Raw genomic sequence first — 22500 nt, 5'->3', positions numbered from 1 at the left:
ACCGTGTCGTATGCAAGATTGTCTTGATACAGTAGGTTGGGAGCACGTTTGTCCGAAGAGCCCAATTCCTTCATTCCCATTCCATGCTGGGGAACGTTTGATGTGCTGAAAAGAAATTCCATATTTACATGATGACAGGGAAAACTACAGTTTGTGTGATGTTGGTTGTCTTGGCAACCGGGCTGCCAGGACGTGACGGCAAGATTACGTGCAAGGATCCCAGTGGTAACCCTGTAGACTGGTGAGTTCAGATACTATTGTTTTACGATCTCCCTTGTGTGTGACATTCATATAGTGCAATGTATTTCATCTTAGATTTGCCGTATTAGTCGTGTTTACAAGGTCACGTGACATAGTTTTATCTAAGCTTATCCTATGAAGGCCTATATTAAGCACACAGCTTTGACAGCTGTTTACATGACTTCGCCCGTCCTCTTTAGGTTGACCAAAACGTAGAATTGGATATCTAGCAGTGGTATACAGGTTGATAGTAATTTACAAGGATTTCTGGTGTGCTGAAAGAGAAAGATTGGGAAGGCCATGGAGGAAGTAGGAGATGAAGAGAACAGTATATTCTCAAACTACTCCTCTTTGAAACTTCAGGTTTATTGTCTACAAGCTACCTCGTGACTCAAAGAGCAGTGACCCGCTCATCAAAGAGGGCGTTGCTCACATGTACATGGATGTAAACAGCCAGTTTTTCTCGCGGTCCACGGTCTCTCTCAAAGACACCAACCAGGCTGTGGCCCGCACTCTGCGGCAAATTTACAAGAATCACCAAAGTCAGGTAAAACTTTTCTCTCATAGATACAGACTCTCCCTTGTCAAATTCAAGAAATATTCAGCTCAAACCAACAAAATTAATGACACTTTGTTCATATGCAAATGTCATATTGTATACTTTCGTCGGAAATGAAATAAAAGTAAAGAAATGAATGTATATTGTATTCGGTAGCGTATGTGACAATTACGAATAACTAAGCAATTAAATCTTAAGTAAATCATTCTGAAGTACAGACCTTGCAGAAATGTTCACTAACAAAGAAACAAACAAACAAGTAGATAAGCACTCATAAGTTTGTCTTGATCTTAAACACGGACAGCAATGCAGCTAGAAAAGTTAAAACATTTAAAGAAATCCTAAGCGATGTTCTATAGTGATGGTTAAAGCCCCAGTTTTGTAAAATGATCGAGAATTTGGAAATGCACAGGCGATCTCCGTTTCAATTTCGCAGAAGAGTTGTTGTGCCTCAGTGGATTAGACCACAGATTTTCAGTCACGAGGTCCATGGTTCGAAAATTATAGCAGGTCACTTTGTTCTTATTTGCTTAGTCCTTCGGTGTTCGGTGTTGTCGGTCCTGTCGCTGCTTGCTTTATAAGCATTGAATGATTCCTTAGCGGTCACATAAAACACAATCAATTCTAATCAGTTAAGATAAGAAATCAATGTAAAGTCTAGGTAAAAACATTGTTTATGGTTTACTCTGAGGCATGTCATGTCTGTACTGCCATCATTATCTTAGATCTTGAGTTGCGTTCAAATGTAATTTAGAGGTGGGGCATGGCCAGGAATAACCAAACACATTTCCTTTTCCTGTCGACCCGATATGGAAGAGGAAACTTTCTGAAACACATAATAATACGTGCTAATGTGCTTTAAACAATCTCGAGCCATCTCTCTCCTAAAAACGTAGTAATGGCCCATACTCATATCAATCTTGATATTTGATTCCGAAATGGACTTCACCATATTTTTGTCACTTTTTGTCACTTGAGACACATTAAGGTTCATGAAAACTACATTTAATATTACGTAGCTTTACCGTGCCGTTTGATGTGCATGATCTTGGCAGCAGTGTCTGAAAAGTGATCTACTTGTCTATTCCCGCTTTCCGTTATATCTTACATGTTTCTATTTATACTTTTTATCTCAGGATGTTGTGTATGTAATGTACAACGACGCGTTTCCTAATGGAAAGACCTACTCGCGTGGGGGACAGACGAAAGGTAGGGACCAATTCCATCTTAACATTTTCTTTAGATACCATGGCCTGAATTTACCAGCATTTTGGAATCTCTCACATTGAGATCAATAGCTTACAGGCTAAAAACATTAAATGCTTGAAATGTTAGAATGATTACACACATACTGATACTTTACGAGAAAGTCAAAATAGGATTTATTCACGTGCTTGTTGGCCCGTGACAATGCCCTATGAACAGTTGTGAAACTTTGAAAGAAAGGATCCAACACAACTTTGAATAGTGATTCTGTTTGTTTAGGTCAAGTCCGATCACGTGATTACCTTATCAAGCACTCGGGTGTCCTCCTCAAATCATATCCGGTAAGATACGGCTTTCACAGCGACCACGCCCCAACCCCCTGCTAGACTTAATTTGTAGATTTGGCAATGATTTCGTCACTTATGAGGTGTGTATTTTCCGTAATATCATTATCAAGTAATTCATCTTACGATATGCTTACAGGTGATGTTGCTTTCGATCAGAAATCGGGATTCTGGTTGATTCACAGTGTCCCGAAATTCCCGGAATACTCTGATCAAAGTTACGTGTGGCCATCTAACGCCGAGACGTACGGCCAGTCCATGCTGTGTATCTCTATGAAGACTTCAGAATTCGTCAAAGTTGGTAATGTGAAAGGCTTTACGTACAGTCATTTGACTACTTGTGCTGGTGCTGCTAATTGGTTATTTGTGAGGACTATGTAGGCCTACACTGTACCACATAGCCACAGTTACCACCATTGTATCTCCTCATCTTTTTTCCCCTTATAATTTGCACGTTCAGTCCGTGGGAAATTGAATACCCAATACATTGAAGTCATCCTCCTAGCAAACTCGTATGGTCACTTTACTCTTGAGAATTAGAAGGACGTTATGTTGTCTTGAACACTACGGGTTTAGTGGGAACTTAATGTCCTTGTCATTCTCAACCGACGTTTTGATGTGAGCAATAAGAAAAAAGAGAAGAAGGAGAAAAGTGAATACCCATGTAGTAACGAAACAGTAACTTCACAGGGCAGACAAGGCATCGGGATGTTGGATATCTGCAAGTGAAGAAGACGACATGGTAAGATCAGCAACTGAATTTCTTAAGGACAAGAAGGCAAGGAGACGAGCTGTTACGGAAATCTGCAAATCGATTTTGGTTTGAGTAAAAGTGACCTTTTGATATACAAAAAAGAGAAATTGTCTTCTAGTCAGTACTCCTCAGATTACTTAATATCATTTTTCTATCATTCGATATTTTTGTGGTTTTTGTTGTTGTTTTTGTTGTTTTTTGTTATTTGTTTTTTGGTTTTTTGCCTACAGCTCACCAGCTTCTATACAACAACCCATGGGTGTACGATGCAAACATCCCGCAGGCCTTCCGCGTGAAATTTCACGATCTCCTCTCGGTCACCGAGGGGCGCCACGTCGAAAGCGCACCTTGGAACAGCTCGGTTGTCTTGACTTCTAAAAACGGAGAAGCCTTCATCAGTTACGCTAAATTCGTCAAGTTCAATGAAGGTGAAACTAGTTTGCAACCGTGAAGAATGATTTTAGTGAAAGTAATATAATGTGAACTATGACGACAATGACGAAATTAATAATGATGATGATATTTGATGGATGAGAAATTGATGAGTGGATTACAATTCAAAGAAGACATTTTCAGATGTATAGATCTATCATGACTAGCGTCGCAATAAGATTAAGATTTATGCAAACGAACAATCGATAGCCCAAAGGATAAACATTTGTTGCAAATTGTTACCATGGAAGAGTAGATGGACAGAAGGAGTGTAATGATGTCAATGATGATAGTGATGATGGTGATAATAGCGATTGTGACGTGCATAATTCATAAACCTCGCTACTATAGCTTTACCAAGAAAGTGATTTTGTGATTTTGATTTTGAGGAAGTGATCAGATATAAAATATAACTGATTACAACAATGGAAATGATAACAAAGGCATTGGTGATTAGTTTGTCGATGCAGACGAATCAAACGAAGATGCTGATAGAAGGCTGTTACATGGTCAATGGCGTCGGTGCGACGATGCATAATTCCCAAACTCTCACCAAAACCATAACCTGATTTGTCATCACAAATGAGATAAATTACCAGTAAACAAAATGAGATAAATTACCAGTAAACCATTTTATGGTCACCACAGATCTGTACTCGTACTGGGTGGCACCTGATTTGGGAGACGATATGTATGCTGAGACGTGGAGAAACACGAAGAGCAAGCTACCGTCTTTCTGCACCGGCGTGTACAAGGTGGAAAATGTCGACCACGTCACTTTTAATGGCGTGCTGAGTTTCAATTCGACCAAGGACAGCTCTAAGTGGGCAATCAGCGAGGACAAGCAGTGGACATGCATCGGTGACATTAACAGAACTGTAAGTAATCAAATGAAATGTATATTCGAGCTGTGTATACGAAAAATGATAAATAATGCTGAGTTTTTGCTACAACCCATGCTTTTGTTAATCTGCGGTAACAGTGGGAGTTAAAAAGAAAGGGGACCAAAAAAAAAAAAATGATGGTACAAAGGATTAGAGTTCTGTGCAAAGAGATAAATTGATAATACATGGATCGGTAGATAGAAGTATAGTTTCTTCCGCTTCTGTTTTGTATTACTAAATTCAATTCAATACAGGTTTTTATTAAAATCATGTCTGGCTCAAAAGAGGCTAAATTGGAACTTCTTCAGTACAATAAAACATGAATTAAAAATCAGTTAATACCAGCATTCCTGTCGCTTGTTTCGTTGCCTGCTTTGCAAGTGATTTGTGTCTTTGTGTTTAAACAGAAAAGCCAGTCTGAAAGGGGAGGTGGGACCGTATGCTTCAATATTCCCGCTGTCTGGATCGCCTTCAACACACTGATTGCCGACTTCTCCCGCTGTCCCGCTTCTCTCAGCCATTCCTGACCTACTATGAGGTACGCTAAGAAGGCAGTGACGTCATAACGACGATATGCATCATTCGGAAGGAGTGATACATTGTAGAAATCATAAGGAATTAATGGCCCATGGCGGGTTTTCACATAGCACATATACACCTGTGTTTGAGAGAGTAACAACTCATGCAAGTAAAATATCCCGCTTCATTCATTCATCGCAAAGAGCAGGGTGTTTAACCCGGTGAAGTGGTCCCACCTCACATCCAACTGGACCCCATGGAAGACCAGCTTAACGTAGCTGAATATGGGCTATCCAGCCATCTTCTCAGATGGAAATAAACAAACAAACAAACAAACCTGCGATCCCATTCTGAAACGTCATTTTTCGGGAACATTATTTTATAATCTGGTCGTTGAACATCAGCAATTCACTTTTTTTTTTCATTGTTATCTCATAAAGTATTAAGAGTATAATCTATATAGATCATGTGTATTGTGAATGGCTGCAACAGTGGTCATGGGATTAAAACATCCACGCTGTGGAATGTGGCTTCATGCCTATAATGTCCTTTGTAAATCCACCCCCTCCCAACAACAAAATCTTCATTACACGAAAACAAAATTACAAGTGAAAACTATATGTACGATGCACATTTTAAGATGCGATGGAGATGTTTCTATGTCATGCATTCAAATTACTTTTCACTATGTAGGCTTTACGTTGTATTTGACAGATTGTGGTAGATAATGTTTTTTCCCCTGCTCTTCAAATAAACATGTGTATAATTATTTCAGTATATGACACCACCCTTTCGATCCTGATTGATGATTTACCATAGCTTTGGCAGTGTGAAGTGATAGATGATAAGTTTAAGGAATACACACGCGGTAATAATTATTTCATCGTTGAATTGGAGTCGGATGATAAAAGGTGCAGTTGTTAGTTCGTATTTATCACGTTTATAAAGAAGAGAAAAGAATACAAGTCTTTAGTGTCATTTCGAAGTTTCATTCTTTTGTTTTGCAATATGAAATCTCTGTACAAATGCTTTATGTCGTTCACATGAGTGTGATACAATGAAGAAGAAGAATGATAAATGGTCTCTTGTAATGGAAACTCGTCTGATGTACTCAAGTCGTACCTTTCGATTACCGAAAGACTAGTCTCCATACGTAACATTCGCTTGTACAGATCCTGATATAGGAGCACGAGAAGAATAAACACAGTAACAAACTACATATTCTGTATCAGTGTACTATTAAGACTATACAGTAAGAAATACAAAAAGGGAACGCTAATAGGCTCACACTGATTTGTCGAAGTCACAAAATTCAATTACTCCAGGAAGTGAACAATCGTTATTGAATCTAGTAGTTTGCCCTTTTTATCTATTAGTCTAGCTAATGTGTCCCGATAAAGAAGTCGATAATGCAATAGATTTGTGATCATTTTGAATGATTTAAATAATTGTTTTCCCATATTAAAGTCATTCTGTATCTCTTATAGTACCCATGGTGGTAACAGTTGCTCTTACACATTCAGCAAAAAAAAAAAAAAAAGGAAAAAAAAAGAAAGAAAGGAAAAAAAAAAACAAACCAACAACAGCCGAAGCAAATTCGAGGAAGGAAATCATGTACCGTAATGACGATCGTATTCTAATGTACAGATTAGATTAATTTATGCTTTAACATCACTTGTTGCCATACATCCCAGCAGCTAGAGATACTGCATGATATCTGATATGACTTTAAATTGCATTGAACTGCATGACCTTGAACATTTTTTTTTTCATTCTTGGCACTCTATCTTTGGCTTATGTTAAAAGATGCTCGTTTAGCATGTTTTGGGTGCAGGTTAGAAAAAATAGAAAAGAGGGAATTCACAAGGGTGGGTAACAGACAGCAGTTGGTCAATGTAGATTACTGAAGAGAGAGTGATGATGTGAAAAGAAGAGCAAACAAATGTGAAGGGAACTGAGCTCTAGTTCAGTTATTCAGTTGACTTATTTTTTTTTTCATTTCTGAAGGTGAAAACCATGCCTTTCCATGTTTAGTCTGTATTGTCTATAGAATCAAAGTGGTTTCTGTGCATATATTTAATTATATATATATATATATATATATATATATATATGGCGATTTCAGACTTCCGCGGTGAACGAGTTAATCACGACTTAACCATACAATTACCATAGGGGGAACTTCTCTCTATACGATCAAATAAGTAGACTGAAACCAAGACAACATTAAAGGTTCTTAATAGAGTCTTGTCTCGCTAGATAGCACATAGTGTTTTTAAGAGTTTTCTGTATTTTCAACGCTCACGTAATGTGCAATTAACACAGGTCGATCATTGTCATCGTCTCACACCATTTTATTTCTTTTTATCTGAAGGGTCAATTATCATAACGTTTTCTTGGTCAATACTTCAACAACATTATGATCCCTCCCTTAACATCGTAGCAACCATGTAGAATACTACGTTAATGTACAAGATAATGTCATCCTTGTCATCCAAGGTCATCCAATTCATGTCCAAACTGGACATTCGGTGAAGTCAGTATATACAAGTGAAAGGTAGACTCGATCGTTACGCCATGACATCGTCGACTCCTCATACCTCCGATCGAAATCCATTTTTTTTTTCCTTATGCTGAAAAATACTAACGCCACGTTCCCTTTTAGCGATTTTATATACTCGGTCTAATAAAGGTAATTTGAGCACTTTAAAACTGTCATCATCCTTGTCACGCGCTCTAGTGACAATGAAATAAAATCATATGGCAATGTACCATTATCCACATCCGGGTATTTTCATTGTGACTTTGATATATCTCCCCGAGATCAGGCGCCCTCGAAAGTGATGTTTGAGTTTTACAGGAAGCTAGTTCTTCGCAAATGCGGAAGTGATCATCACTCCTATAAAGATTAACCGTGCCTGGGCTTTAGTCCTCGAAAGAAGTGCTCTAACGAATAGCATGGCCCGAGCATGGCTTGAACCAAAACGGACTGTGTCCTATTTTAGGACGGTCACATGTTCACACAATGACACCAGGAGGAAAGATTGGGACAAAGAAATAGAGGGAGAGAGCGGGGGAGAGGGAGAGAGAGGGAGAGGGAGTCGGGTTTTGTCATGAAGTCACACTGTGGGTGCAATGCTGTATTATAATTATAGGCAATTATTTCCGTGTCTCTCAGTCACATAGGGAAGTCGCTTGTGCTAGTGTCGTCTGCAAGAGAGATATACAGTTTGGGCGTTCTTTCCATGCTACTGAGCATTCATAGTGCAATTCTACCTACTGAAAGCTTTAAGTTTCAGTACAATAACCGTCATGATGACGAGGATCACTGCTTGCTGCTGGGTGATGTTGGTTGTCTTGGCCGCAGGGCTGCCGGGACGAGACGGCAAGATTACGTGCATGGATCCCAGTGGTAACCCTGTAGACTGGTGAGTCAGGGAATTTCATACACATATCATTTAGGCTCTGTCACCTGTTTGTTGCATCACAATGCAGTCGATCTTAACTTTGTCGTATCCACCGTATACATCACATGTGAAGTATAACTGAAGATATGCCATTATACAATTTCTTTAATTAGGGTATTCCACTTTTCATGGAGCTCACTGTAATCAGGGGGTCTCACTTCCCTGCGTAATCCTGTCCCCAATGTGAAGACCAGTGCGCAGCCGCACCCAAATCTCGTTATCACGCACAAGCTGATCAGGGAGGTAGACCACCTCCCTGAGCTGATTGAATACATGTATTTAGTATGCTGGGAAGTCATGGACCACTTCCTCATCTATGGGTATTCCCCGCGCGCTCCCGTCACTTTGTTGCACGTACGCCATCGCCTGCTGTATTTTACAATGGGCATGTACCAATCAGGGCTCCACACAAACTTTTTTTTTCTATTTCGGACCACTAAAATCCTTGAAATTTGACATTTTGGTGGGCCGAAAAAGAAATATAGTGGCCTGAAATAAAAAAGGGATACAAAGAAATTCAGTTTTCTTTCTTAATTTTGTATATGGCCTATATCGAAACTAAATTGTAATATTAGTAATGTAATCTATATTTCAATATCTGTTTTGTCTCTTCGTCTTTCATTCCGTATTACGATAATCATTTTGAAGTTCCTGTAGATCAGAATTCTTTAGTAGGATATTTTATTACCACATCACTTTCATGATTGTTTTGAGGATTGATGAACTGGTTGATATTCTCTTTTGATATCAAATATTTCATAAGACGTGTATCATAGAGACAGGGAAGAAGAGAAGTAAAATGAAACTATGTGTAACCTCATTAATTCTTATCAGCACTCAGCAGATAATTCATACTGCAACCGTGACTAAAATTCCAGAATGTTAAAAAACTCCCTTACGCTACAGTTCAACGCACAGGTAATCTTGATCTGCACTTAGAGTGTAAATTCAGATTGTTTTCACCTCTAAATATGCTTGAAATCGCTGAAAGCAATATTTGATGATTCAGTTAAAGAAAAACCTTACCCAGTTTCGAAACTAACTTATAAACTTCTTTGCAACTTACAAAATCGGAGAAAAAACAGCTGAACATGAAACCATTACTGCAAATTTCCGGACTCCTAGCCCAGGGGTGATTCGCGCTTCAGTAGACCCCTGCGAACGTGACTTCAACTGCTTCAAGTTTCTCCATGTGTTAACTTCATAATGAAAAGTCGGGACAAGAACATGTGCTTTATACAATATTTCTAACATCCCTTTATCTAAAGCTGTGCCATATCATCGATCTTTTAAGGACATGTTTAACTCTGATTAAAGTCTGTTGTAGCCTTTTTAGCAGAGATTAGAGATATGTTACAATTTGCCTTGTGATAAAAAAAAAAACACTCATGGAGTAGCGCTCGATCAGTACGTTCTCGACACTTGCCCGACTTTTCGAATATTCAACAATTAGACTCGAATTATGCCTATTTTCTCGATAAGTAGCTGATGCTTTAGTAGATTTTAAGGTCCCCGAAGTTGTTACCTGTCTTAGGAATTTTTGTGGCCCGACATCAATCTTTTAGTGGCCCGGACCACAGGGCCATCGTTATAACGTCGAGCTATAATGTGTACTCCGGAACTCGTTCTCTCTCAAAATTCAGGTTTGTTGTCTACAAGCTCCCCCGCGATTCAAAGAGCAGTGACCCGTTCATCAAAGAGGGCGTTGCTCACATGTACATGGATGTAAACAGCCAGTCTTTCTCGCGGTCTACGGTCTCCCTCAAAGACACCAACCAGGCTGTGGCCCGCACTCTACAGCAAATTTACAAGAATCACAAAAGTCAGGTAACACTCTTCATTTAAGACTCTCCTAGTTTAAATTCAAGAATTACATCAAAACAAACTTTGAACTTCGGGGTATACATAGGGCAGTGCATCTAATTCTATGCTATGTATGTATTGATTGTATATAATCTATACCGAAATATAAAGTCCTTGGGACTGAAAGATTTCTTTCGTTATATCGAAATGTCAATTCAATTCAATTCAATTCAATTCATTTATTTCATTCTCATTTTCTTTCCAACAAAACATAACATAAGGTAAATCAGAAAATCCATCATAAGCATGTACACAGTACAAAGTGCGAAGGATTAACGATATACAACAAACTAATAGAGATGAATCATGTACACATACGGGAAAATACAAAGTTATATTTTGAGGAGAAAAAAAAAAAGAGAACTGAGAGGTCCACTAAAAAGCAGTGCTTGTAGATTGTGGACCACTCAAGAATTTCTTCCAAAAATACTTACTTCACATACAATTACAAATACATTGTAAGCACACACACACACACACACAAACACACACAAACGATTTAGACAAAATGGAACAAACAACAGAGATACAACAACATGACATGACTAAACTAAGGAGATACAATCGAACGGAATGGGACAAAAACAAAATTAATGGAAGAAAGGGGAAGGAAGAAAGAGAGAGAGAGAGAAATGAGAGAGGGGGGAGGGGAGGGAAGGGGAGAAAAGATAGAGAATGCTTACACGCTGAACAAGAGAAACGGAAGAGAGAATTGATGAGGTGCTTCGAACAGCTTGTGACTGCACGCAGCTGTGTAAAAATTATGCAAATAACACGCCGTATTTCATTGCCTAGATATGCCGTTTTTCACTGCGTAATGATGAATTAAATAACCGATGATGACCCTCATGTTTGCTGTAACCTGTATAGGTTACAGCAAAATGTAAATAAATATCTCAGCTAGAATTTAACAAAAAAGATTTCAAATTACGCTTAAAAATGTATAACGATGAAGAATTTTTTTATTTCAGGACCTGATGAATTCCAAAATTTAGGGCCGATGTATATAAGTGTGTTCTGAGCTAATAAGGTTCTCAAAAGGGGTAAGTGAAACTCATTAGACCTCCTAGTAGGATAATCATGAAAAGATTGATTTCGTGGAAACATTGAATTAAAAATATTGGGAAGAGCATTTGTGTTATAATTGAACATGAACTGGCCCAGTTGAAAAAGAAACAAATCTTTAATTTTTAAAATCTTATATTCAATGAACAATGAATCTGAATGAGAACGTGGCGAAACCCCACAAATAATACGAAGTACTTTCTTTTGTAATAATAATAGTTTATCTAATAAAGTTTGATGGGCGCTACCCCATGCTAAAATTCCGTAATTAAGATAAGGTAATATTAAAGAAAAATACAACGTTAACAAAGACGACGATGGAATGTGAAACTTAAATCTGTTGATAATTCCAATATTTCGTGAAATTATTTTACTTGATAATATGAGGCCTCCACGAAAGTTTATCATCCACTGTAATACCAGGGAATTTTATGTGGAATACACGTTCTAATTGAGTACCATCAAAAATAAGATCTGTGCTTAATGTTTCTATGGATTTACTAAAAAGCATATACTTAGTTTTCTGAAGATTAAGTGATAATTTATTAGCTCTTATCCGCTGAGTCACTTTTTTCAATTCAGAGTTGACGGTGTCAATTAAAGTAACTGGGTCTTGATGGGAAAAGAAAACATTTGAGTCATCAGCAAAAAGTATAAATGAGAGTGTGTCAGATGACCTGCACAAATCATTGATGTAAACAATAAAAAGTAAAGGACCTAATATACTACCCTGAGGGACGCCACATTTAATAAATTTGAAACTTGAGTTATTCTCGTTCAGAGAGACATATTGTTTTCGGTTTTGCAGGTAACTCCTGAACCACTCCAAGGCCTTCCCCCTTATGTCATAATGTGACAATTTATGAAATAAAATGTCATGATTAATTGTATCGAAGGCCTTGGAGAAGTCCAGGAAGATACAAACAAGATGTGAATGAGCGTATGCGCGGCATTGTCAATAAACTTCAATAGAGCGTGAATAGTGCTGTGTTTCCGACGAAACCCAAACTGAGAGTTTACAAAAACATTATGAGAGTTAAGAAAATGAATTGTTCTTTTAAATAGTAATTTTTCTAAAATTTTAGATAAGGTTGAAAGTAAAGAAATGGGTCTATAATTGGTTACATCAAGATCATCTCCTTTTTTAAATAAAGGGACAACCTTAGCAATTTTCATTTGATCAGGAAAAACACCATAATTGAAAATATGTACAAGTGGGTCCACAATTGAAGATATGATACCCTTTAAAATGAAATTACTTATGTCATCATAACCCGCACTGCGTTTGTTATTCATTCCAGTAACAATATCCATTATTTCATGTTTCATAGTTGGAACGAAAAAAAAATAGAACTAGAATTAGATTCACCTAAAAAATTTGAAAAATGTGTATTAGACGGTGGTACTTCTTTCGCCAAATTCTCTCCAATCATTGAAAAATAAGAATTAAAAATATTTGCCATATCACCAGAATCTTCAAAAATTTTATCATCAAATCGAATTTTTGTAATTTCTTTTTTTATACATTCATGGCCTGTTTCAATACCTTCCATGTATTCTTCATATCATGTTTATATCTTTCTAACTGAATCGCATAATATTTCCTCTTTTCAAATCGTATAACTTTAGTTAAAACATTTTTATACGATGTATATTTCCTTTTTGACTCTTCAGTTTGTTTCATTTTAAATCTATAATATAACCTATTTTTCCTATTCACAGAACGCAAAAGGGATTTAGAAATCCATGGAAGCTTAGGGGATGTTTTGTAATTAACTAACTTATTTTTTATTTTGGGAATATATTCATCTAAATTTCTATTAATTATTTCTAAAAAATTATCACATGATACATTAACATCATCATTGTCACAAACACCAGACCAATCAACTCTTTCTAAGCTGGCACCAAGGCTAGCTAAATTTTCTGGTGTGGCTCTTCGTCTAGTTGAAGGAACATGACACTATTAACCGCATGCTTAAGATTAAACCAAGCCATAACTGGGAAATGATCAGTCATATCGGATAAAATTATAGAAGAATCTAAAAATTGTAATAAATTACCAAAAATATTATCAAGGAGGGTGGCGGAATGATTTGTAACACGTGTGGGTTTCGAGATTAAAGGCAAAAATGAGGCTGATAAAAGTATTTCAAGAAACTCTTGTGACATGATATAATTTTTTGTCAAATCAATATTAAAATCACCCATTACAAAAATATTCTTAATAACAAAAAGGGGACTCTTTAACACATTTGTAATACAATTCAAAAAATCATTAGGATTAGAACTAGGGGGTCTGTAAACAATACCAATTATAATATTCTTACTTTGTGGAACAGATATTTCCACAAATAAAGATTCTATAATATCATTCATTGAATTTAACTCATCGCAAACGTTGTAATCAAATTCATGAGACAAATAAAACGCTACCCCACCACCCGTCCTATTCAATCTATTATTAACAATTCAATTATAACCATTTATTGCATACGGTAAATTAATATCAGATGATAACCATGTCTCAGTTAAACCTATAACTGAAATTTGTTGTTTATTTTGATTATCTAATAATATATGTAATTCATCAAAGTGCTTATTGATACTCCTGACGTTTAAATGTAACATAGAAAAAATATTTCCAGAAAATTTTTTCACGATACCTTTAAACTGATCAACTGTAACATACTTAGAAGAAATTTGGGCCGGATCATATTCAAAATCAAAATCATATAAATCTTGTGAAGACGAATTAACATTATTGGCAAAACAATTATCAATAAAAGCAGATGAATGTGAATTATTCCGACTTGATTCTGTAGGGGAGTGTCTAAACAAATCAAAGAGTTCATCATCATCAAGGGAATCAAATGCTATTTTGGGTCTATTAGCCATAATGAAAAGCAGAATCTACATAACGGCACATCAATTGGTGAGGTTGCAAAAGAAAGACATATTCTGGCATATGTGAAGCACAAGCAATTCCGAGTTCATGGAGAGTACAGCGAGTAGGCAAACACAAATAAGCAAAGAATTCTGACGACATAAACAAAGAACATAGAACACATAAACAGACTTGAATAAGTGTATGAAAAAACATTAATTTTCAGCACAAAGCATAATATGTCTGCGTTGCAGGTCTCATAAATTAATCTTCTTGTTTTTCTACATGGGACATTGGCTATCCTCTTGACAAAAATATTGATGTAATCAAGGTGTCGATAAAAATTGTTAATGGCAAACAGATATTGCAGAATGTTGTTGTTTTTTTTAATCAAAAATCAAGATACACATGAAAACGAGCTATAGCTTATCATGCCAAGTGGATGAGTAATAAACAGATTAAAGCTTTCACGCAATAAATCAATTTTGGGAGAAAAATATACAAAGAAAGTGTATATTATTTGTGTTGAACAAAAGGAGCGACAATGTGGAGGCCACAAAGAAAAAAAAATATTTATATATATATATAAAATCGCACATTATCAACTCAATATCAGAACAAGTTTACACGACTTTACAAGTCGTCATATACAGCCGAACAGCAAAGTATGTAAAGATATATAGATGATTGTTTTCGGGCCAGAATTTTTACTTCGTAACTGGTATAAACGAGACTTTCGTTATAACTATGGAAGTGCACTATATTTGTCTTTAGTTTATTATATTCTTCTTCTTCGGGATACTCCTCAACGTTCTGTCTGGAACCAAACGAGGAGGAAAGGGGGAGTGAGCGATATTACTCTGTTAGTCCTTGTAGCTTGAGTCTTGGTTGCGGAAGAAAATGGTTGCTTGAAGTTTAAAAGTGTCGTTATTGACTATGTTCTGAATATCCGGTGGTAATGAGTTCCAGTCCTTGATGGTACGTGGAATACAGGAGTGTTTGAAACAGTTGGTGCGGGTGGAGTATGGAATGAAAGAGTTTCCTGAGGTACGTCTGGTGGCTCGTGTAGCTGGACGTATAGGTAGTCCAACACCGGCAGGGTCATTTATTTTCACGTGCTTGTAGGCCCTACTTGTAGTTACTATATAATAATTGTGTATAATTTCGAAATAGGAAAATAATGATAATTAAATGAGAAGAAACACTAATTAATAACCACAAAAAAAAATAAAATAACTTGTTTTACACTATCCGGAAGCACAAATATTTAAGAGAAAGTTAAAGAAAGAGGAGAAATACATCATATTGTATGACAACTTTTTTTTTTAATTTGTTAATCTCATGATTTAAAGTGCATGCAAGTGAAGCCTATTTTCAATTATTTACAATTAAGCGTGACAATGTCCCCCCCCCCCCCCATTGCTGTGATATGATTTACACGTGTAGTTGTAAATCGTTGCAGCTAGGCTTCAATTCCCGTTTCGTCGCCAAAATACTTAAGGGTCGGAAAATTGGCCAATGGTAAGATTTTTTTTTCCCCTCCTCAAACCCAATGAAAGAGGAAATCATCTAAAGATGTGTGCAATTAAGATACAAATAAGCTCTTGCCAAAATAAAAGGGAAACAGAAACATTAAATGCAAAGAATTGAATTTCGTTTTACGAGCCATGGACCCATAAAAGCAAAACAAACAAACCTGTAACAGGTACCAAAATCAGTAAAGCTATATCATTGACGATTAAAGCAGTAGCAATGACCCAACCAGCGGATCAAGCGCATGTGTGGTAACAATACGGAATCAAGAAAGCCCCAAAATGAACGGATCACAGGACTATGAATATGGATTTTGACCAAGTTAAAAAAAAAGTAAAAATCAACACCATTGTGTGAGACCTGAGCTTCTTGTTTAACTTCATCATGTTCATTTTTAATTCCCTATATCATCTGCGTTTCCTCTCCATTGTCTTCTTCTCTCTCTTTCTTTTCCATAGGAAGTTGTGTACGTAATGTACAACGACGAGTTTCCTAATGGAACAAAGAATTTTGATGGAGGTCACACCAAAGGTAAAGAACAAAACAAAACAAAACAAAACAAGCATTGGACAGTCGTACTTTGTGCCTGAAATTTACTTTGGATAGATTATGGTGGAAAAGTGAACCGGGCAATAAAGAATCTCTCGCTCTGGACTCAATGCGTGCATAAAAGTTCCCATTGTGAAATAGTTGCAATGATTTAGTTTTGTACCTTATTGAACGTCGCCTGAATGAATCAAAACTTAACATTAATTGATTGTAAAATAGTCACTGGTCAAAATGATAGAGATAATACGCAACACAAACTCGTGAATTTTCCGGAGAATTGCTTAAGGCCAGGACAAAATGTCCTTTCCATCCATTGGGCAGAAACTCATTTTTGCTTCAGTTTGTTTAAATAACTAAACTATGATCACGTAAAAAAAAAGGGAAAATCTCACATAGTCTGGTCAATGCAAAATGTCCTTTCCGTGTCATTATTGCTTCAGTTTGTTAATTAAACTACAATCACGCGAAAAATTTTGAAAATCACTTCTTCCTCGAATTAACCAGGTAAGAATTTAAAACCATCCATACAGTCAAGTTCTTCTGCTGGACTTGACGAGTAGCTTTGATACTGTACACACACTTTCGTAGGGTATTGCAACATTCCGTCTGTTGTCTCTGAATAATTTTACAGGTGATGTTGCTTTCGACCAGGAATCGGGATTCTGGTTGATTCACAGTGTCCCGAAATTCCCGAATAGCTCTGATCAGAGTTACGTGTGGCCATCTAACGCCGAGTCATATGGCCAGTCCATGCTGTGTATCTCTATGAAGACTTCAGAGTTCGTCAAAGTTGGTAATATGAAAGTTTTTAATCATTTCACCATCGCTGCTACACTTTATTGTTGGGTGGGTGCGATGTAATGATAAACCACCACCAACACCATCAACTGTTACATTCCATTTTACTTCTTCTTCTAAGTTTCCTTTCCCGTTCACCTCCTCGTATACTCTCCTTTCCCCTACTGAGGTCCCATTTATCCTCTTCATCTTAAATCTTTCTGCTTCCTGAACATAAACTATTTTTTCGCTATATACTGCAGCCTCCTTATGAATATCCTACTACCATGACTAGCATTATTACGTAAATTTGCTTTTACATACTACTATTATACTAAAATACTACTAGTAGCTTCTTTGCAACTTGAGTGACTGTAACTCGGTAATCTTGTATCTGTTTTGTAGTATTGGATACATGTAATTACAGTTTTTCAAGATCGAAGTGTTGTAGCATGAATAAAATCATCGCTTATATTTTTTCTTCAATAAAGTACAGCCCAAGGAGAAATGGTAAGGTATGATAAATGAGAGTTGGTAAGATTGCCATGTCGACATGTGTACGAACTGGAAGGCGAGATACCTCATTGTGGGAACCTCTAAAGTCGACATGACAGAACTATAACAGACTGTGTGAGGAAAATTTGTTGGAACTCGACCCAGGGATATGTTGACCTGTAGACGATAAGATTAGGAGATAGGATTTCGACTTGTTTGTGACGAAAAGACCAAAAAAAAAAAAAAAGAAAGAAAGAAAAAAAAAACAATCTCAAAAATAACCAGGCCGATTTCCATCAGCTCCTCTGTACTCTGTATAGTATAGCCAAAGTTAATCATTTACCATCTCTCTTTTACTCTCTATATTACTGACAGGTCGCCAGCTTTGGTACAACAATCCATGGGTGTACGACGCAAACATTCCGCAATCCTTCCGCGCACAATTTGACGACCTTGTATCGGTTATGGAGGGGCAGCATGTTGAAAGCGCTCCTTGGAACAATTCGGTTGGTTTGACCTCTGTCAATGGACAGGACTTCACCAGCTATGCCAAGTTCATCAAGTTCAATGAAGGTGAAACAATGATTTCCATGGTGGTAATATAATTACAAAAAAGATGACTATAATGACGCTGGCAATGATGCAGTGATAATTGTACTGACCGGCGCCACCCTGCATGCTCCTCCTCCTCCTCTTCTTCTTCTTCTTCTTCTTCTTCTTCTTCTTCCTCTTCTTCTTCCTCTTCTTCTTCTTCTTCCTCTTCTTCTTCCTGTACTGTGCAGAACCTCCTGAGAGTATACTCGCACACTTGGTGGGCTCTCCCACGTGACAGACATGAGACACGATCGAGGCATAAAAGTGCAAAAAAAAAAGTATATACATATTTCTTTTAAAAAATGGTACAAGTAAAAACATTCTGTTCTGCCCTGGGCGGCTAGTTGAAGGTGACATCTTTGACCTTTGATTTGAAGATGTCAAGTGATGTTGAGTTCACTACGTCTTGAGGCAGGTGGTTCCACAGGCGCATGGTGTCTGGGAGGAACACCCCTCTTAGGAGTGATGTGCGCGTTCTGGGGATGATAAACCTCTTGTTGTGTCCTCTAGTTTGTTTAAACAAGACATCAGTGTTCACCCCCAGTAGGGTGAACAAGAAATTGATAGATATAAGATAGAGGGTTCTATAGACACATCCAAAAGTTGCATTTACCTATGACAGTTTCGACGACGGGCTGTCATCTTTCTCAAACGATGGCTAATCGGCAACTGATGATTTGGCTCCAATCAACAATCACCCAGGTGTGACATCCGAGTGATAGCACCATCGTAAATAGAACTTTTGGATGTGTCCAGAGAACTCGTTATCTCTATCTATCAACCATCCTTTATGAACTTATTTCGCCAAGAAATTGATAGGTTAATCATATCAATAGATAGATAATGATTAACCCAATGGCTACTGAAAAAATAAAAATAAATAAATTTTCAATAACACAGCAGTGAAAAGGAAATACATGTAGGCTCTTAATATGTTATGATAAAATTCAAGCAACAAATAGATTTGGGGAAGGAATGATAGTTCACGAGCGAGTTGTTTATGATGAAAATCAATATAATGATGATGGTAAAATACACGTCTTCATGTTCAAGGATTTGTAAGCAGTGATGAAAAGTTCGCTTATAGTTCATAGAATAAGCTGGAAAAGTTCAAAAGTAAAGAGATAGGCCTAAGGGCTGCAGTAGTTGTGATAAACAAGACTAAAGAGAGACGAACTGGAGTGGTGGTGATGCTGATAATGATGGTACAAATATTGGAAGTGATGGTAATGAGTGTTCATGATGATAAACATATTAGATTTGTGATATGCGAACCAAACTGTTAGATTTAGTTTTTGGGATAGCAGAAGTTGACAGCTATTTGGACGAAAATGAAAAAAAATTGATAACAGATATGGCTGTGATAGCAATAATGATATTGATGATACGGTGATTAAAAATTTGACAATGTCAACAAATCAAATAAAAAGTGACCAGAGAGTTATTTCATTTTCTCACTAATACAATAAATGTTATTAATATATGGCATGGGACGATCGGTAGGCCAATACTAATATATAGTTCACAATGTGATCACACACTCTTTTCACCAGCCTCGATTCACCAGCTTTTTCAGGTGTCTATTTTCAGCATAGGACCAACTCTGTTGCACAATGTGTGTGTGTGTGTTTGTATGTGTTTAAATAACCAAATACCTGATATGTATTATTCTAGAATCAAATACTAGTAAAAAGTTATATGTTTGCCATAGATCTGTACTCGCACTGGGTGGCGCCTGCTTTAGGCGATGATATGTATGCCGAGACGTGGTTGAACGCGGCGAGCAAGCTGCCGTCTTTCTGCAGCGGTGTGTACAAGGTGGAAAATGTCGAGAATATCACTTTTGATGGCGTTCTCACCTTCAAGTCAACCAAGGACCATTCTAAATGGGCAATCAGCGAGCACAAGAAGTGGACTTGCATTGGCGACATCAACAGGACTGTAAGCAATAAAATGAGCCCATGTCTGTGTGTTTTAGCGTTTATGCGTCACAATTGAAAGGGGAAATCCAGTCCAAATTCATTATAAGTTAGTCTAATAAGAAAGAGTAAAATATTACGAGTTCCACGGTATAATTTTGATCGAGATCGATGAAAAATAAGAAAGTTATGACATTTTGAAGTTTCGCTTTTTTTTTGGGGGGGGGGGGAGGGGGGGGGGACAGTTCTTGAACAGTAAATATGAATATGCAAATGGAAAAGTGAACATGTCATCCCCTCATAACTTACCATATAGTTTGTACATAAAATTTTGAAATTTCCAGTTTTTCATTCTTGTAATTATGCCCGAGGCTGAAATCCTGGTACATTTGTACGGCTGTATATCTAACTGATCACTATTCTGAGGTTATTCAACCAGGAATAACATCATGTTTCTGACTTCAATGACAGAAACATTGATTTTTTTTTTTTTTTTGGTACTCATGATGACATGGTCAGCTCACTCATTTGCATATTCATATCCACCGTACAAGAACTGTTTTGCAGAAATTAGCAAAACTTCAAAATATCAGAACTTTCTTATTTTTCATCTGATTTCAGTCAAATTTTTACCGTTGAACTCATAAAAGTTTACTCTTTTTTATTAGACCAACATTGTTGATCAAACTGGATTTCCCCTTTGAGTAGACTATAGCGGTACAACTGAGGTCTTTGTCTATACATTACCATTTAGTATTTTAGTAACAAAGAAATAAAGAAAATAATGCAGATAATACCTCATCAATGGGTGGTTTTGCTGATGAAAAGGAAACAAGTGTGCATTAATCAGGATCCCAAGTGTGGGTGACCACAAATAAAAAGAGCTGAAGAAAGCTGAAATCACAAAAGTTCCTACTTTTGTACAGAGGAAGTGCACAAAAAGCAGAAAATAAGTTGAAAATTAAAGCTAAAAACGCTGAACTCTGGTCTCTCACACCCTGATGAATAGGAAGAGTGAAACGGCATGTCTTTAACGTCTAACTTTATAGCAACACTATTTGCAGTTAACCGTTTCGTTGCCTTCCCTCTTTATTATTTTTTTTTCTGTTGTTTTATTTTGAACAGGAAAGCCAGTATCAAAGAGGAGGTGGAACCGTGTGCTTCAACATTCCTGTTGTCTGGACTGCATTCCACACACTGATCGCCGAATTCTCACAATGTCCCGCTCACTAATACCTGAAATATTCTACGGCCTGCAGTGAAGGACAATGAGGTACACGACGAGACCTCGTGATGATATTTTCAATTCCGAATGGGAGAAATGAAATATACTTATACATGTGTATCATAGAAAAATCCGAGTAAAACTGGACGAATAACAAGAAAGTTCAGCTCAGTTCGCTTAGAATATAACTTGTAGGTAAATTTCTAAGAACTCGTCACATCCTGAAGACACAGAGAATGTTCATACAGCTTACTTTAGAAATGTCAACACCCACAAACACAACGTCTCCTGGGGCCAGTTTCATAAAACTTGTCATCAGTTACAAGTTGTCATAGATGTGACAAGCTACTGAAATCCTTGCATCTGACTGGCTGAGAGCAAATTTGTCATAGAAATGTGGCAGTTGCCACTGATGACAAGTTTTATGAAACGGGCCCCTGGTTTCCTATGCAATTTTACCCCATATTAAAGTTCGTTTTAGAATGTAGATTCTACAGGGCGATATAAGATTCAACAACATTGGATATGAAATAAGAAAGTCACCCGATTGCATGTCTTCATGAAACAATAGTAGTCCCACCCAAATATGTAAATTAGACAAATTGAAGTCACCACCTGGCAAGCCTCCAATCGACATGCACAAAAATTGTCACAGAAATACACTGTTATTTCCGATTTTGGAAAAAAAAGGAGGGAAACATAATTTGCATCGACTGAGTGTTGTCATAACAGTACAAATATGTGTCATAATATGCAATTATGAATGTTATATTAAAATATCACAAAGTTGTACTTTAATTGTACACGTGTATAGTGCATCGGTGTGAAAACAGTTGAACATTATTAAATTTTGTGTTGTTGAATTTTTCTTCATTGGTAGCGCGAAGTATACTTATACTTACGTATAAAACATGTATCACAGACGTATCGAGTTGTTGCAATAAAAGTGAACACCGTGAAATATTATAGTGTTATTGCATAAAACATTGTTATTGGAGGAAATGGTGTGATTTTTGATGTCTAGTAAACATGTTCCTGCTGTTATCATACATCTTAAGTCGTGTGTTTTGTATGGGAGTGAGAGGCAGGCATACAAATACAAACACACAAACAGACACACAGAAACAGACACACAAACACTTCAATTTATATACAGTGCACTTCCGTTATAATGAACAAGGTACCACG

The 22500-nt window shown here is 37.0% G+C and overlaps 3 protein-coding genes across 4 annotated transcripts; all 3 read left to right on the top strand.

Moving 5' to 3' along the window:
* The first annotated feature begins 131 nt into the window (after positions 1 to 131).
* On the top strand, positions 132 to 3554 carry LOC140240670 (plancitoxin-1-like). Its single transcript, XM_072320423.1, has 5 exons — positions 132 to 241; positions 604 to 787; positions 1936 to 2008; positions 2489 to 2650; positions 3334 to 3554. Exons 1-5 carry the CDS (start codon positions 132 to 134, stop codon positions 3552 to 3554), a joined length of 750 nt encoding a protein of 249 aa, XP_072176524.1.
* Positions 3555 to 4224: 670 nt separating this feature from the next.
* On the top strand, positions 4225 to 4946 carry LOC140240668 (deoxyribonuclease-2-alpha-like). The gene is made up of 2 exons (XM_072320422.1): positions 4225 to 4413; positions 4827 to 4946. The coding sequence occupies exons 1-2, from the start codon at positions 4225 to 4227 to the stop codon at positions 4944 to 4946; spliced, it is 309 nt and encodes a 102-aa protein (XP_072176523.1).
* LOC140240959 (plancitoxin-1-like) lies at positions 4851 to 21327 on the top strand. Of its 2 annotated transcripts, none has more exons than XM_072320732.1 (7): positions 4851 to 4957; positions 10049 to 10232; positions 16212 to 16284; positions 16934 to 17095; positions 17950 to 18147; positions 19880 to 20109; positions 21213 to 21327. In XM_072320732.1, exons 1-7 carry the CDS (start codon positions 4953 to 4955, stop codon positions 21318 to 21320), a joined length of 960 nt encoding a protein of 319 aa, XP_072176833.1. In that variant the 5' UTR covers positions 4851 to 4952; the 3' UTR covers positions 21321 to 21327. The 2 variants fall into 2 exon arrangements, with proteins under 2 accessions (XP_072176833.1, XP_072176832.1); XM_072320731.1 differs by lacking the exon at positions 4851 to 4957 and adding an exon at positions 8081 to 8366.
* Positions 21328 to 22500: the final 1173 nt, after the last annotated feature.

The sequence above is a fragment of the Diadema setosum genome, chromosome 17, assembly GCF_964275005.1.
Source record: "Diadema setosum chromosome 17, eeDiaSeto1, whole genome shotgun sequence".
NCBI lineage: Eukaryota > Metazoa > Echinodermata > Echinoidea > Diadematoida > Diadematidae > Diadema > Diadema setosum.
The sequence above is the reverse complement of the archived record's forward strand: the minus strand, read 5'-3'. Positions and strand labels throughout refer to the sequence as shown.